General features: G+C 41.6%; 2 protein-coding genes across 5 annotated transcripts in view; one reads left to right on the top strand and one right to left on the bottom strand.

The window, feature by feature from the left end:
* chrnb1l (cholinergic receptor, nicotinic, beta 1 (muscle) like) overlaps positions 1 to 3,470 on the top strand; it is a 20,904-nt gene extending 17,434 nt beyond the window's left edge. Inside the window, exons 10-12 of one of the 2 annotated variants that reach the window (XM_042069573.1) lie at positions 1,832 to 1,967; positions 2,060 to 2,178; positions 2,232 to 3,470. In XM_042069573.1, coding sequence (XP_041925507.1) covers positions 1,832 to 1,967; positions 2,060 to 2,178; positions 2,232 to 2,253 — 277 coding nt within the window. In that variant the 3' untranslated portion in view covers positions 2,254 to 3,470. Of the gene's footprint in view, positions 1 to 1,831; positions 1,968 to 2,059 lie in introns of both variants that reach the window. The other variant, XM_042069572.1, reaches the window with a different exon arrangement.
* A 1,219-nt stretch (positions 3,471 to 4,689) lies between these two features.
* Positions 4,690 to 15,000, bottom strand: part of LOC121689616 — a 23,071-nt gene continuing 12,760 nt past the window's right edge. The window contains exons 11-20 of one of the 3 annotated variants that reach the window (XM_042069568.1): positions 14,458 to 14,898; positions 11,678 to 12,118; positions 11,162 to 11,416; positions 10,716 to 10,970; positions 10,305 to 10,550; positions 9,934 to 10,191; positions 8,593 to 8,895; positions 7,322 to 7,591; positions 6,117 to 6,200; positions 4,690 to 6,016 (exon numbers count right to left, since the gene is read on the bottom strand). In XM_042069568.1, coding sequence (XP_041925502.1) covers positions 5,950 to 6,016; positions 6,117 to 6,200; positions 7,322 to 7,591; positions 8,593 to 8,895; positions 9,934 to 10,191; positions 10,305 to 10,550; positions 10,716 to 10,970; positions 11,162 to 11,416; positions 11,678 to 12,118; positions 14,458 to 14,898 — 2,620 coding nt within the window. In that variant the 3' untranslated portion in view covers positions 4,690 to 5,949. The remainder of the gene's footprint in view (positions 6,017 to 6,116; positions 6,201 to 7,321; positions 7,592 to 8,592; positions 8,896 to 9,933; positions 10,192 to 10,304; positions 10,551 to 10,715; positions 10,971 to 11,161; positions 11,417 to 11,677; positions 12,119 to 14,457; positions 14,899 to 15,000) is intronic. The other 2 variants (XM_042069570.1, XM_042069571.1) reach the window with 2 other exon arrangements.

Genomic DNA, 15,000 nt, shown 5'->3' with positions numbered 1-15,000 from the left:
CACACACACACTCCTGTGCCCGTCAGCACCAGGGTGGCGTGAGGAGCCAGAGAGTGTCATGTCTGATCCCACTCCCCCCATTTGATGTGCTCATGGGAGCTGAGATCTTAATGAGAATGGAATTATGGGAATTATGTGTCACCAGGTCTTGTTGCACAGTCTGATTTCAACATGATAGCCGTGTAACAGAAATATTGTGTTGTGTAATTGTGAAATCCACTGTTGTTTGCACTGTGAAGTTTACCTTGGCCTTATGGCTTGATGTATATTGGCCAAACAAAAAGAAATTTGAAACTAAGAATTGCTGAACAGAAAGCTTCCATCAGAAATAACTACATGGAGTACGCCATTGCTAGACATTACTAGGACATAAACCCATGGTTCAGTGACTACACTGATATCTTGCAGTCTGAATGGGCCTGAAGTGTTTATAGCGCTTGCACTATGCCATATGCATTCCAGAGTAGTGGCAAAGTCACAGTATACAGTGAGAAAAAATGTTTCCTGTGGCACACCCGACTTACTTCCTGGGTCGTATCCGTGGTAGCGAGGTCACAGGGTGTTTAGGGTGGCTTCTCTGTGTGTGTGTGTGTGTGTGTGTGTGTGTGTGTGGTGTGTGTGTGTGTGTGTGTTTGTGGTGTGTGTGTGTGCGTGTGTGTGTGTGTGTGTGTGTGTGGTGTGTGTGAGGGCCAGCGCGTGGCGAGCCACACGTCCGTTAACACGGGGTGTATTTAGAAGGTCAAACAGCCAACCTCACGCATTCCTGTCCCTCTGGTATGGCCGTGCATGATATACAGAGGACAGGAAGACGTCAGTGTGTATGCATCTGTGTGTGTGTTTATATGCAAGTATGTGTGTGTGTTTTGTGTTTCTTTTTCATGTGTGTGTGTGTGTGTGTGTGTGTGTGTGTGTGTGTGTGTGTGTGTGTTTGTTTGTGTGTGTTTATATTTATCTATAAGTGTGTAGGTGTGGAGACTGAGAATACATGAGATGTAATGCACCTGTAATGAACATTGGAGATACAAGTGTGTTTGTGCCTTTGAATGTCGATGTGTTCCGTGTGGTGGAAGACCCATGTGTGAATGTGTGTGTGTGTGCATTTGTCCTTGTGAGAGCACGTGTGTGTCTGAGTGTGTCTGTAACACTGAATTCATGTTATGCACACGTCCGGATGTGTGGCTTTGAACAGATAATCCCTGTTAGGGAAAAGAAACAAAGCATAACAAAAACAGGTCGTCCTTGAGAAGCAGGAAATAATATACAGGCAACTCTCAATCACACAGTCACCTCAGAGTCATTCATGAGCGTTTACATATGCGCACGCACACACACACACACACACACACAAACACACACACACACCTCAACACAAACAGGCCGTCCCCTACAATGGGTGACATGTCATACATCACACATTTGTGATTGGTTGAGCTTCCCAATTTTTTTTTTGCTGTTGACCAAAATGTCCTTTATTTAGGATTAGAGAGGATTCAATCATGATTCAGTCAGTTAAAATGTCAAGCAGCATCAAAAATGTGTGTGTGTGTGTGTGTTTGTCATAAGTGATAACATTTCCATTTATGTACTCATATTCTCTTTATTTGTGTGTGTTTGTATTGTGTGTGTGTGTGTGTGTGTACTTACAGTAAGTCAAAACATTTCCATTTATGTGTGTGTGTGCATTGTGTGTGTGTGTGTACTTACAGTAAGTCAAAACCTTTCCATTTATGTGCTTTAATTATTCTTATTTGTGTGTGTCTTTTTTCTGTCTGCCTGTGTGTGTGTGTGTGTGTGTGTGTGTGTGTGTGTGTGTGTGTGTGTGTGTCCACAGTGACAGTACTGTGCAGCTGCAGAGGTACTTTGACAGTGACAGCTACTGTCTCATCCTCCCTCCCAACCTCAAGTCTGCCATCTCTGCTGTCACCTACATGGCCGAACAGCTGAAGAACCAGGATATAGATGATACAGTGGGTTCCCCACACACACAAACACACACACACACACACACACAGTATTACTTTTCCATCCTTCTCACATAATTCATTGTGTATGTCCCCAGATGACGGATGACTGGCAGTACATCGCCGTGGTGGTGGACCGCCTCTTCTTCTGGCTCTTCGTCATCATCACCACACTGGGCACTCTGGCCATGTTCCTGGATGCCAGCTTCAACTACACCCCCACTGACCCTTTCCCCTGAGAGAGACGTGACTAGAACTCTTCAACTACACCCCCACTGAGCCTTTCCCCTGAGGGAGACGTGACTAGAACTCTTCAACTACACCCCCACTGAGCCTTTCCCCTGAGGGAGACGTGACTAGAACTGTTCGGACAAGTTTATGTATTCTGAACATCTCCAGAAAACAGCTTCAACAACTTCTACAACTAGCTTCAACTACACCCTAACAATCCTTTACCCTGAAAGGCTTTCTTGTGGTCCTGAGCTCTTCAGACAGGTTTCTGCATTCTAGAACTTTCCAGATAAGTCTCCTGCATTCTAGAACTCTCTAAGCAACCTCCAGACAATCCTTCTACAACACCAGACCACCCTTTCTCCTTGCTGCCTTCTACAACTCTTTAAACCAGAGTTTTGGTTTAAAGAGTTGTAGAACCAACCAACACCAAGTCATTGAGAGCTCCTGCATTCTAAAACTCTATAACTATGCCAGTATTCCAGACCTCATAAATCAGAAAATAAATCAGAATGAACAAGAACAGAAGTAAATCACAAAATGTTGCCTGATATTTGATTGTAGTGCATATATTCCAACAAAGGGGCAGCCAGTATGTCATAAATGTCTACCTTCCTCGAGGGGTGTTCATCCCCAAACAGTTCCCTTTTCATCCCAACACTGATCATCTGTGTTTGTGTGTGTGTGTGCATGGCCTTTTGGCAAGTCTAGCAATATTGGTTGTAAAAATGAGTTTGGCCAAAATGTGGACTTGACACGGAAGCATATGGAATAGTATCGGTATTTAGTCATGATTGGCGTTGTTTTCATGTAGCATTGTTAACATGAAACTTTGTTAGCCGCATGAGTAGCATGAGCATAGCCAACCATTTAAAAAATATGTGCCTTTTTAAATATTGTAATATTGTATTTGAATATGTTGATAACATAATGACATCCATTTTCATGTCAGGGAACAAATTATTGCATTTACTAGTACTTGACAGGGTGGAATATTATAAATGACTAATGGTAATTATTTAGTAGAGAATATAACAATATGAATTGTTTCAGGTTATTATCATGTCAAGGGCATTGTACAGTATTAAAGCAGCATTAGATTGTTTGTTTGACATACACTTTAAAAGTAGGAGTTCATTTATTCTTAAAACAGTCTTTTTATACGTTTGCCTTCAGGTAAAAATGCTGTATTATATGTAATATGAGATGCAACTGAACTCTACATTCAGGAAAGGTTTTCACAGGTGTCCTTTCAATATTATGCATCCGTTGCATTCATATTTAGTGTCATTTATTTATTATATCATCATAAATCCTTGAGTGGTGGTACACTTTTAAAATATATGTATTAAAACAGCATGCATATCACTATTCATGCATATGTTGAATAGTTCTACAATAACATTATTCTTAATAATCATGTAATATATGGAGCCTTGGAGGTGTCATTTTTATACACATTGAGAGAACGTGTGCTCGTTTTACAAAATCGCTTCACTAAATAGTGCTCGCCTTTTATTTAAATTGTGTGCTCATTTGAATTATTTTGTTCCCACATTTTAAAACAAGCTTAAGATTTAAGACAAAAAGCTCATAGTTTAGTAAAATTAGTCTATGCTTTAGACTGCGCAAACATTTTAGTAAAACGAGCGCACATTTTAGAGAAAATAACTATATGTTTTCAGTAAAACGTTCTCTCAAAATACAAAACAACTAGCAAAGATTTGTTGTTTAGTATTTTATTAAGAGAACGTGTGCTCATTTTACTTAATTGAGCGCTCATTTGACTAAATCCTGCTCTCGTTTTACCAGATTGTGCACACATTTTAGTAAATCATATGCTTGCTTTACTGCATAGTGTGCACTAATTTTACTAAATCGAAAAAACCTGTTTAAATGAATCAAAACGAGAGCACAATGGACTTCATGCCGCAGAAGGCTCTTCTTCCTGCACATATATTTGCGGTGGAGCATCGTAACGGCGTCTCCTGTTGTATTCTGCTCCTTATGTGTTCACTGGGACACTGAATATCTTGTTTTTGCCCAACAGGGCAAATTCAGGTTCAACTTATGACACACACATATCCACACACACATCCTTCAGCATCTTCACGTGCGTATTCACTAGTTCAACATCCAACCGGGTACGTGTAGACAGGTACGCTAAAACAATAGCTGTTACACCACCATTCATTGGAAATGTATGAGCTGGCTGAAAAGCCTTCCAGGAAGTGTCTGGCATAGGCATTAGGCAATTTAGTCAAATGAGCGCATACATTTAGTAAACCAGCCCACAATTTAATGCAGGAATGTGTGAGTTCCCCTTGCCCTCTGGGATTAATAAAATATGAAGAGGAGATTCAGATTTCAGACAGAACTGAGTGTGCTGCTGTGAAATTACACTACAAGACTTCATACTGAAGTGACGTGTATCATGATTTACAGCATTACAGAGAGTGAGTAAACAGCTTCTGGAGACGACTATAAACAGGCCATGAGAGTCGACATGGTATATTAAAGACTCCTATTTTTATTGATTTAGCAGACACACCGCATGTTAAGAGTAGAGAGTTTAGAATTTACACATTTTACACGACAGGGCAAGACTTTCACATTGCCAGTGTCTTGCCCTCCCTGTTGAACTACTCCCATAATACTGTTCTCTAACACAGTTCACACTTACATAATTATTAAGACATTATTAAGACATAATTTCAGGTGACACATGATTTCATTACACACTTCACATCTGATGGCTAGCTGTAAACTTGTTTACCAGTACCTCTGAAATACAAACAGTGCTTTTGAAATACAAAGCTCAAGTTCGATCAAACTGTAAAGGTGAATTAATGGCTAAGTGGTTTTCTGATCAAATTATGGCAACATCCCTGAATCCATTAAGGATTGAATACACGTCCATAAAGCATTGTAAACACATTGTTAAGTATCCATAATGCCTCATAATAAAGTCTGTAAACTATTCATACCTAATGACTCCATATAGAAAGAGTTACAATGTTACAGTATAGTACAGGGCCTTACAGCTTCAAGTATCAGAGTAGCTTCTTTGATCTATAGGAAATGCCACTGATGAAATCTTCTATGAGCACAAACTGATCACTGCTCTGCTGAAAAACTGAAATTAAATTAAAATCATCCAAGTGTTGTCCAGAGATAAAACAGAAAATACATCATCAGTATGGCTATAAAGACAAAATATGAACATTTCAGCATCAGATAAATGGTAAGGGACAATGGTTTAAGCAAGACTAAATACATTGCTAAACATGAAAATACATACATATAAATACATATTGTGCATATATTTGAAATATGTCAACTACCGTAATGTATTTTCTTTACCTGAGAGTCCACATTGATCCGTGGAACCCCTAAAAAATGTGACACACTATAATGGAAGTGTCACAATGCCTAACTAGACTTTCCCTACACTTCTGAGCATGTTGTGCTTCATCATTATGTTTTCTTTCCTCTGCTCTGGTCCATTAAAATCACTCCAACAGCACTTTGCTCTGATATATTGTAAGTCGCTTTGGATAAAAGCGTCTTCTAAATCATATAACCATATATGGCGTGTTTGTGCTGTTTCCCTCCTACTTTGTTGTGCAGGTCACTCTCTCACTTCTGAACACATGAACTACATCAGAGCGATCCCTTTCCTGTGCGTTGTATGGCATGGCGTGAGTATGAAACACATCAGGTCAAATCCAGTGGAGATATCAGCACACCTACAGGGTCACCACAGCTCAAAGCGTGCGTCTCCCTGGAAGAGCTGTCTGCTCCGAATCTTATTGTTGAAGAGCCTGCAGACAGGAACACATGAAAATGTTTCATCTTCACTGAATTTGACAAATAAAAAATAACATAAACGTACAAAGTACAATACCTTAATATCATACTAACCTTACGGTCTGAATGGATGTTGCTGCATTGACGGTGTTGTGGATCAGCTGAGCCCCTTCATCTGTGATGCTGTTGTTACTGAGGCTGGAGGAAGCAGGAAGAGCATGACGTCATGACAGGAAATACTAACAATCACATGTACAGACACAGAAACAAACACAACAACCACATGTACAGACACAGAAACAAACGCGACTACCGTATTTTCCGGACTATTAGTCGCACTTTTTTTCATAGTTTGGCCGGTCCTGCAACTCAGGTGCAACATATATATATTTATATGTTTATGTTTTTTTCCTCTTCATGAAACATTTTTTGACTGGTGCGACTTACACTCCGGTGCGACTTATAGTCCGGAAAATAAGGTACACACAAACCTGCAAAACAACTTACAAATAAGCAAGGGCCTATTGCACAAAAGCAGAATTAAGACATCCGGGATAAGTTACTGAGCTGCGCTCAATGAATCCAAAACAAGAGCGTACAGGCTTAATTGGTTGCACAACGAGCAAGCCAGGATGAGCAGACACGGATTCATCAAGCCAGGTGAAACCTACCCTGGATAAGTGCGCGCTCACTGCTCCCTCAAATAGACCCCGCCACCGATCACAGATTCACTGATTCACCATGGCAACTAGAGCGGCTTCATTGCTTCTTCTACGGTGTGAAGTAGGTAGATAGCCTTCTCACAACAGCAACAAACAGCAACACCTCTGTTAAGGAGAATATTGCAACTAGTGCCGTGACCACCACGCGTGAAATGGTTAGGCACTCCCGTGACGTCACATTGTCGCATGACAGGTCGGGAATGGCGAGTATGTAAAAGTTATTTAATGATCACAAACGTTTAAATAATGACAGTGGGTCTAGGTATATGTGATAACAATGTGTAGTGGGCAGTGAAATAACTATTGGTTTCCGTTTGTGGTGACTGCTGACTGAGATAAGGGATGAGATTAAATAGATCCTGGAATTTAGCCTGGTCTGGAGCAGGCTAGCTCCACAGAATAAATTGCCATGGTAACTTATACCATAACATATCCTGCTGCCCTCTATCCCGCTTTTGTGCAACTGGATCACGGATAAATTGAGCCAGGATAACCAAGATATCCCGGCTTAATCCCTTATCCTAGTTTTGTGCAATAGGCCCCAGGTGTACACACACACACAAACAAAAACACACAGACACACACACACAGACTTACTCCAGGGTCTGTGATTTGTGCAGATGAGAGAGCAGAGGCTCCAGGCAATGGTCTGTGAGCTGGCAGTGGCTGAGGTCTAGTTCTGACAGCCCCTCAGAATATTCCAGAAACAGCGCCAGAGATCCACAGGCCCGAGCGTCCAGCACAGTGTGACTGAGGTCCACTTCCCCACCCACAGCATGGGAGAGAGACACGGCTCTCCTCACACACTCTCTCTCAGAGCCGACACACACCAGAGTCAGGAGCTGCAACAACTGGCCCTTACTGCACCTGAGAGAGAGAGAGAGAAAATGAGATTATCAATGTAAATATAAAGGTTGAACCAAAGTTTATAACAATTTCACTATAGCAATCGTCATATTTTAAAACCATGCATACTGTATATCTTCAATTATGTTCCATGCCTGACAGTCCTCTGTTTAGACCAGTAGTTGTCAGAGATTTTATTAATCTCTTCTCTTGTTAATTATCAGAAAACTGCTTCAAATCTCACCTGAAATGGATGAATTCTGTACATCCCATATCAATGTACGGATTTCCTATCACAATGTTGTGTGAACTTGACATTCCTGTACTTAGACCTAAAAGGCTTCTTTCCTACATGGCCCAGTAGGCTTGGAGGATTTCAGAATTTCACATCATCTTAGAACACAGAGAACACCTTCACATTTCACCTCAGATGGACTTTTGCTATTATCTCCAATCGCATGTGAGATATGCTTGAAACTTACACCAAGTTCTAACTGCATTAGATGGGAGTGAGCATTAGTGACAGAATCAGTTTGATTACTTTGATTTCAATTGGAATGTTCTAACTGCATGTGATGTGAGTGAGCATTGGTGACAAAATCAGTTTGATTACTCTTCAATTTGAATGTTCTTACTGGATGCAACGCAACATACTGTAGTGTTGTGCAGTGCGATACAGCACAGCATTTTGAGTAGATTTTTGTCGGATGCCCCATTTTAATTTTTCTTTCAGTTGCTCTCATTGTTCTGCTATTACGAACGAGAATATTTGGAATGGAATATTTAACAGATTCAGTGTGGAGAGAAAGCATTCGATGCTACATGACAGTTGTTAGACCTTAAGACTTCTCCTCTACCTGACTACCTGGAGGATTTCAGTTCAACAGAAATAAACCTTGGACACATGATTGTCTGGGAACACAACAAACTGCTTCACATTACTTCATAGACTCTTTTAGGTTCTCCAGTAATGACCTTTGGCCTCATCATCTTAGAACACAGCAAACTGCTTCCCATCTCACCTCAGACGGATTCTTTCTAGAACAGAGAAAAGGTGTTCTAGCCCCACCTCCTCCACATCACAGTCCATCAGCATGAGTTCAGGGTTGACGCTGACCCTCTGGATTACCATGGAGACGACCATGCAGTCCTCAGGTGTCAGGTGCAGAGGTGGTTCCTGTGTCTCTTCTGTCAGGTCCATAGCAGAGGAGCAGGAGAAGTCCAGTCTGTGCTGCAGAGCCTGAAGAAGAGCTGCTGCTGCCCCCTGCTGGGCGTCTGAGGAGTAACAGCAGTGGAGGATCCTCAACAGCAGCTGCCTGTCAACACTGGAGTCAGAGAACAACACACTCTGTGATGTCTGTATTGTAGTGATCACCTTCTTTACAGTCTACTGATATGTTCACATGTCCATGTGTGTACACGTACTGTACACTCACAACACCAGGGGCCTATTGCACAAAACTAGGATAAGGGATTAAGCCGGGATATCTTGGTTATCCTGGCTCAATTTATCCGTGATCCAGTTGCACAAAAGCGGGATAGAGGGCAGCAGGATATGTTATGGTATAAGTTACCATGGCGATTTATTCTGTGGAGCTAGCCTGTTCCAGACCAGGCTAAGTTCCAGGATCTATTTAATCTCATCCCTTATCTCAGTCAGCAGTCACCACAAACGGAAACCAATAGTTATTCCACTGCCCACTACACATTGTTATCACATATAACTAGACCCACTGTCATTATTTAAACGTTTGTGATCATTAAATAACTTTTACATACTCGCCATTCCCGACCCGTCAAGCGACAATGTGACGTCACGGGAGTGCCTAACCATTTCACGCGTGGTGGTCGCGGAACTAGTTGCAATATTCTCCTTAACAGAGGTGTTGCTGTTTGTTGCTGTTGTGAGAAGGCTATCTACCTACTTCACACCGTAGAAGAAGCAATGAAGCCGCTCTAGTTGCCATGGTGAATCAGTGAATCTGTGATCGGTGGCGGGGTCTATTTGAGGGAGCCGTGAGCGCGCACTTATCCAGGATAGGTTTCACCTGGCTTGATGAATCCGTGTCTGCTCATCCTGGCTTGCTCGTTGTGCAACCAATTAAGCCTGTACGCTCTTGTTTTGGATTCATTGAGCGCAGCTCAGTAACTTATCCCGGATGTCTTAATTCTGCTTTTGTGCAACAGGCCCCCGGAGAATGAAAGAGTGAAATGTTATTATACAAATAATATACAAATACTATATTATTTGTGCTGGTTGATCAGTGCTACAACCAACAGCACAACCAAATGTATTTTTAAAATATCCACATTAATTAAATGATAGTCCTTAATAGAAAGTTCAATCTGATATATCCTGAGACCTGAGCTGAGAGACATTGGTGAGAAGCTTCAGGAGGCTCTCTAGCTCCCCCTCTGGTATGGAGGTCCACATCAGGTTGAGTCTGACCCCCTGGCTGTGCTGTAAGGTGAAACGCAGGGCAGCACAGTCAGCAGCATCCAGGCCTCTGGTGGTCAGGTTGATGTGGTTCTCTGTAGATCTCAGCAGGCTGCTCACATACTGAGCAGAACGACTCTGGTAGATCTCCATGATGATGAACATGATGAATCCTGGAGAAAGCCTGAGGAGTCACAGTCATTGACGCTGAGTAATTCAGGATTCATATGCAACAGAAGACACATATAATAAAATACTGTATTGTTTGAGAACTGGTCAACCATTGATCACTGCTACCTCTTGAACCGTATCCTGTCCAGCAGATGAAGGAAGTCTCTAACATTCCTCTCAGTGATCTTGCTCTTCCTGAAGTCAACGGTCACAGGTCCAGAGTGATGCTGCAGCAAGTGGAGAAGCACTTCCTGGGTCAAAGTGCACGAGGTCAGGTCTCCTCCCACCTTGTTCAGAAAGGACTCAATGATTTCCACGTTCTGTGCATCAGACACCAGCATGAACAGCTGTTGTGTATTTTCCTTACTCAGTCTGCAGGGTCAGAGAAAAGCAGAGAGACAGTGACATGAAGGAGAGTTTAAAAAGCTGACAAGGTGTAAAAGTGAAGAATGAAGAACGTCTTAAATTATGAGATTGTTTTCTACTTACAAAATGGTATTTGCTACCAAATCAAGTCACTGAAATATGTGGATTCACCTGAGTTTAAGAGGGTCCTGTTGACAGAGCAGGATGATGAGAGAGTGACCTTCGACCCTGCAAGATGTCAGGTCCAGACACTGGACCGTCCAGAGTCTGAGGAGGAGAGCCAGGCAGCTCAGGACCCTGGACAGCACTCTCTGAGAGACTTCTTTACTGTTGAGGTAAAGACTGAGCTCCTCAACAGAGACTGGAGCCAAACCTCTCCCCGTCCTCATCGCTCGGGCCAGTCTCATCACCATGGTGATATTCAACCTGATAAAGGGAGAGCACAAACATCCATGGTGGTTATGGTGTAAGACCAGAAACTATTCATTTTATATAATACCGGTACACACAACTGAAGATACATAATGTGGAAAAATAGTACCATTACAACAGAGCTGCAGGGTTTTCATAGAGAAAAATATATATTTGTAATTATATATTTGGCATCATTTTTTCACCTTAGTTTGTGTAGGTGAGTGACTCCTCTGAAGAGCAGCCTTACTCCCCTGAGAGAGATGTGCTCAGGTGTCAGGGTGAGGTCCAGTTTAGAGGCCACAATAAGCACTCGCGCCAAAGATCTACAATCCCTGCTGTACAAGTCCTGTTTCAGCTCAATGTTGTCTAGTAACTGAACCAGATGAATGAGTTCCTCTGTAGACCAAACAGCTGCACAACCCAATAGGAAGACCTTCCCATCATAGTCACAATGGAGACTTTAAGAAGAGATTCACGGGAAGATTGTATTAAATTCTCTAGTTATTCAATTAAATACCAACCTTTCAATAATTATTAATTAAATATATGCTTAAAAGTTGTTTTAGCTGTCTTTGTTAGGAGGGCTATTTTCAAAATTGATATCATTGGCATGAATATCTATTAAAGTAGGGTGGTAACTTATGAGAGCTTACATGTTTTCATACAATGAAGAAAAACCCAACATGGCTTAAATAGGGAATTAAATGAACATTTCACACCTGAGCTGTGAGATGTAGGGCAGACACTGAAGGAAACTCCTCACTTCACTCTCTTCATCTGACCAGCCCTCCAGCTCTACTGGTTTCTTCTGTGTTTGGAGTTTCAGCACTTCTAGCAGGACGGAGGCCTTTCTCTTTGAGAGATCTATGGACCAGACTGCAGGAGCTGCAGTGGACTGGTAAAATGGCTTGAATGCAGGCAAGAGACTTCTGCCAGTTTGAATTTCAATGTCCTTCACACGGAAACACAGATCCAGCAGAAACTCTGAATGAGAAACTCTGTTATAATCCTCATCGATCTCCTCAAAAGGGAAGGTGCACACAGAGCACAAGAGCTCAGAGCAACTCTCTCCTGTAGCTGAATCAGACACAGCTGCTGCCACACTCAGATCCAGCAGGATCCAGAGCATACTCTTTGGATACAAATAATCTTCACGAAATCTAAAAAGAATCCTTAGTCATAACAGTGAAATCATGTAAAATAACCCACAACTAATGAAAATGTTAAATATACTGTATCTTAAATATCTAATTAATATCATAAGGGGCAGTGAAGTTTGTATCTGGAATGATGTAATTACATTAGATTTCAGGAATCTAAGAGGAAGAAAATCAACTATTCAGTTAGTGACTACAAGTCAGACAAAATATAGAATTAGATACTAAAAGACAGTTTACAAAATCAACAGTTTTTTACTACTTATTATACCCGCACAAACAGCTGCATGTGCCCAAACACACACACACACACACACACACACACACACACACACACACACACACACACACACAGACACACACACAGACACTTTAAATGTACTGTATCTCTTAACTGATATAACAACTATGATGTAATGAACATATTAAATCTAGAATGCAACAATCACTTCACATGCCTTCACGTACTGTAAAACCAAAACCCATGGGGTCGGTCCATACGCGTGCGCACAAACACACACACCAGTGTTTCCCCTACAGTGTATTTAACAGCGGCGCAGCGCCGCCGCTGGATTTTCAGCGCCGCTGCAACATAATATCACGAGATTCACTTAACACACTGTAAAAGCACAACGGCCAACGTCATCTCGAAATTGTTTTCTGAAAGTCTTGAGTAAGTTAAGTGCATCAAATCCGCACTTAGCCTCTCATTATTCAGGACATATATGCGGCATGATGTGTCAGGTGATTACAAGCCCAAAGACAAGTCTGCAGCCCATATGGCTAGCCTACGTTCTGAACACGGTTACATTGTTTAGCTATCCGACTGATGGGGTCTTGCTCCGCCACAGTGTAGCCTATGGTGTCATCGTTCACTTGTAGGTTACACAATAAATAGCCTACTTATAGGCCTGGTGACAATAAAAAATGATATTAGTTATATTTCATCACGAAGCTGTTTGTATGCCGTGAATTCGCTTGTAGCCTATGCCATATGTTAAGCTTGAGCAATTCCTCTGATCCAAAGCCTGCTTTGACACATTGACACTAATGTGAAACATGCATCCTCCTCTCCTAGCCTACATCAAATAAAAGAAACCAATTCATGATTACCGAAATGAATTTAAAATGGGGGGGGGAAAGTTTGTTGCGATTTAGCCTACTGTTGTGATGCGGTTCTTTCTGCTGATTGGATTTACGTCCGGTGTCGTCAACTCTGAGAACTCTTGCTCCGGCTGACAATTTTATCCAGAGAGCTGATTTCCCAAAGATGAGCCTCCATCAACATTCAACGACAAATTATTAAAACGTAAGTAATGCAATAGAGTAAACCAATGTGCTACAAGGTGTATGGTCTTAACGTTAATTGTAGCCTAGACTTGTAACGTTAGCGTAGGGCTACATGTAATGTTTGCATGGGAAAGCTAGGCGAACACAGTCTAGGCCTGTTTAAACTTTCTGATAGTTAAAGGAAATATGAGCATATGTTGGCATATACGTATAGCCTAAATTCTGTCCACTTAGCTATAATAGGCTATCACAAACAGACCTTTTCTACGTTTGCGGCATTAGACATAGGAGCCTACATTCTCTTATCAGAAAGACGTGTTCTCATAACTTCAGCGTTCTCTTGACGGTGAGACGAACGGTCGCACTTCAATCAAGTAGCCTAGGTCCTTTTCGAGTTAATTGTGAGTGAGTTTTATGGTAACTGTGGGAGTGATGTAGAAGAAAAGTGAGTATTTACTTTTTTATACGTGGGTTTGTTGTTTTGGGACTGAGAAATAGACTACAAGGAGAGCATCTGGCTACGTGCATGCGTGTCAGCATTAATGGCCCCCCAACAATTCAATTCAATTACCAAAGAGCCTTAGAGATGTTCTTTGAAAAGCCCAGAAAAATTAAGTGCTCGCAGATTGGGTGTGGCCTTTGCCATTAAGACAAATTTAAATAAATTGTAAATAATCTTTTTCTGGGTTGTGCCATTTCATTTTTCTTCTATCATTTTTAACCAATAATGTAAAAGAAAGCTGAAAATGTCCACAAAAGAAACACGAAGGTATGATATAAAAAAAAAAAAAATTTAAAAAATGCGCAACAACCCCCCCCCAAGTAATAGCACCGCTGCTGGAAAAAATTCTAGGGGAAACACTGCACACACACACACACACACACACACAAACCAAAAACAATCAATTCATATCCCTTCACGTCAAACCTAAACCCATGGGGTCGGTCCATACAGTATATACTGCAACATTCTAAACATGTTTTAATACGATGAAGGAAAAGCCAACATGGCCTCTATATGGAATGAAATTCAATTTTACATTTTCACACACCTGAGCTGTGACATGTAGGGCAGACACTGAAGGAAACTCCTCACTTCACTCTCTTCATCTGACCAGCCTTCCATCTCTACTGGTTTCTTCTGTGTTTGGAGTTTCAGCACTTCTAGCAGGACGGAGGCCTTTCTCGTTGAGAGGTCTATGTACCAGACTTCAGAAGCTGACTGGAACATAGACTGCAATACTGAGTGGACACTTCTGTATGTGTTGGTTTCACAGGCCTTGATGTGGGAGCACAGATCCAACAGAAAATCACTAATTTCTTCAAATCCTACGTCACACCCAAAAGGAAATGTGCTGTAGCTGCACACAGAGGATAAGAACTCAGAGAATCTCTCTCCTGTAGCTGCATCATGCTCAGCTGCTGCTACACTCAGATTCACCAGGACCTGGAACACTTCTTCTTTTGATATAGAAAAATAATAGCTGCCGAATCTAAGAAGAAGAAAGACAACCATTCAGTACCGTACTAGAAGAGAGACAAAATAGACAAACACATTAAAGACAGTGAAGAGGATTTACCTACGGACAACACTC

Source organism: Alosa sapidissima, chromosome 18 (assembly GCF_018492685.1).
Source record: "Alosa sapidissima isolate fAloSap1 chromosome 18, fAloSap1.pri, whole genome shotgun sequence".
NCBI lineage: Eukaryota > Metazoa > Chordata > Actinopteri > Clupeiformes > Clupeidae > Alosa > Alosa sapidissima.
The sequence above is the reverse complement of the archived record's forward strand: the minus strand, read 5'-3'. Positions and strand labels throughout refer to the sequence as shown.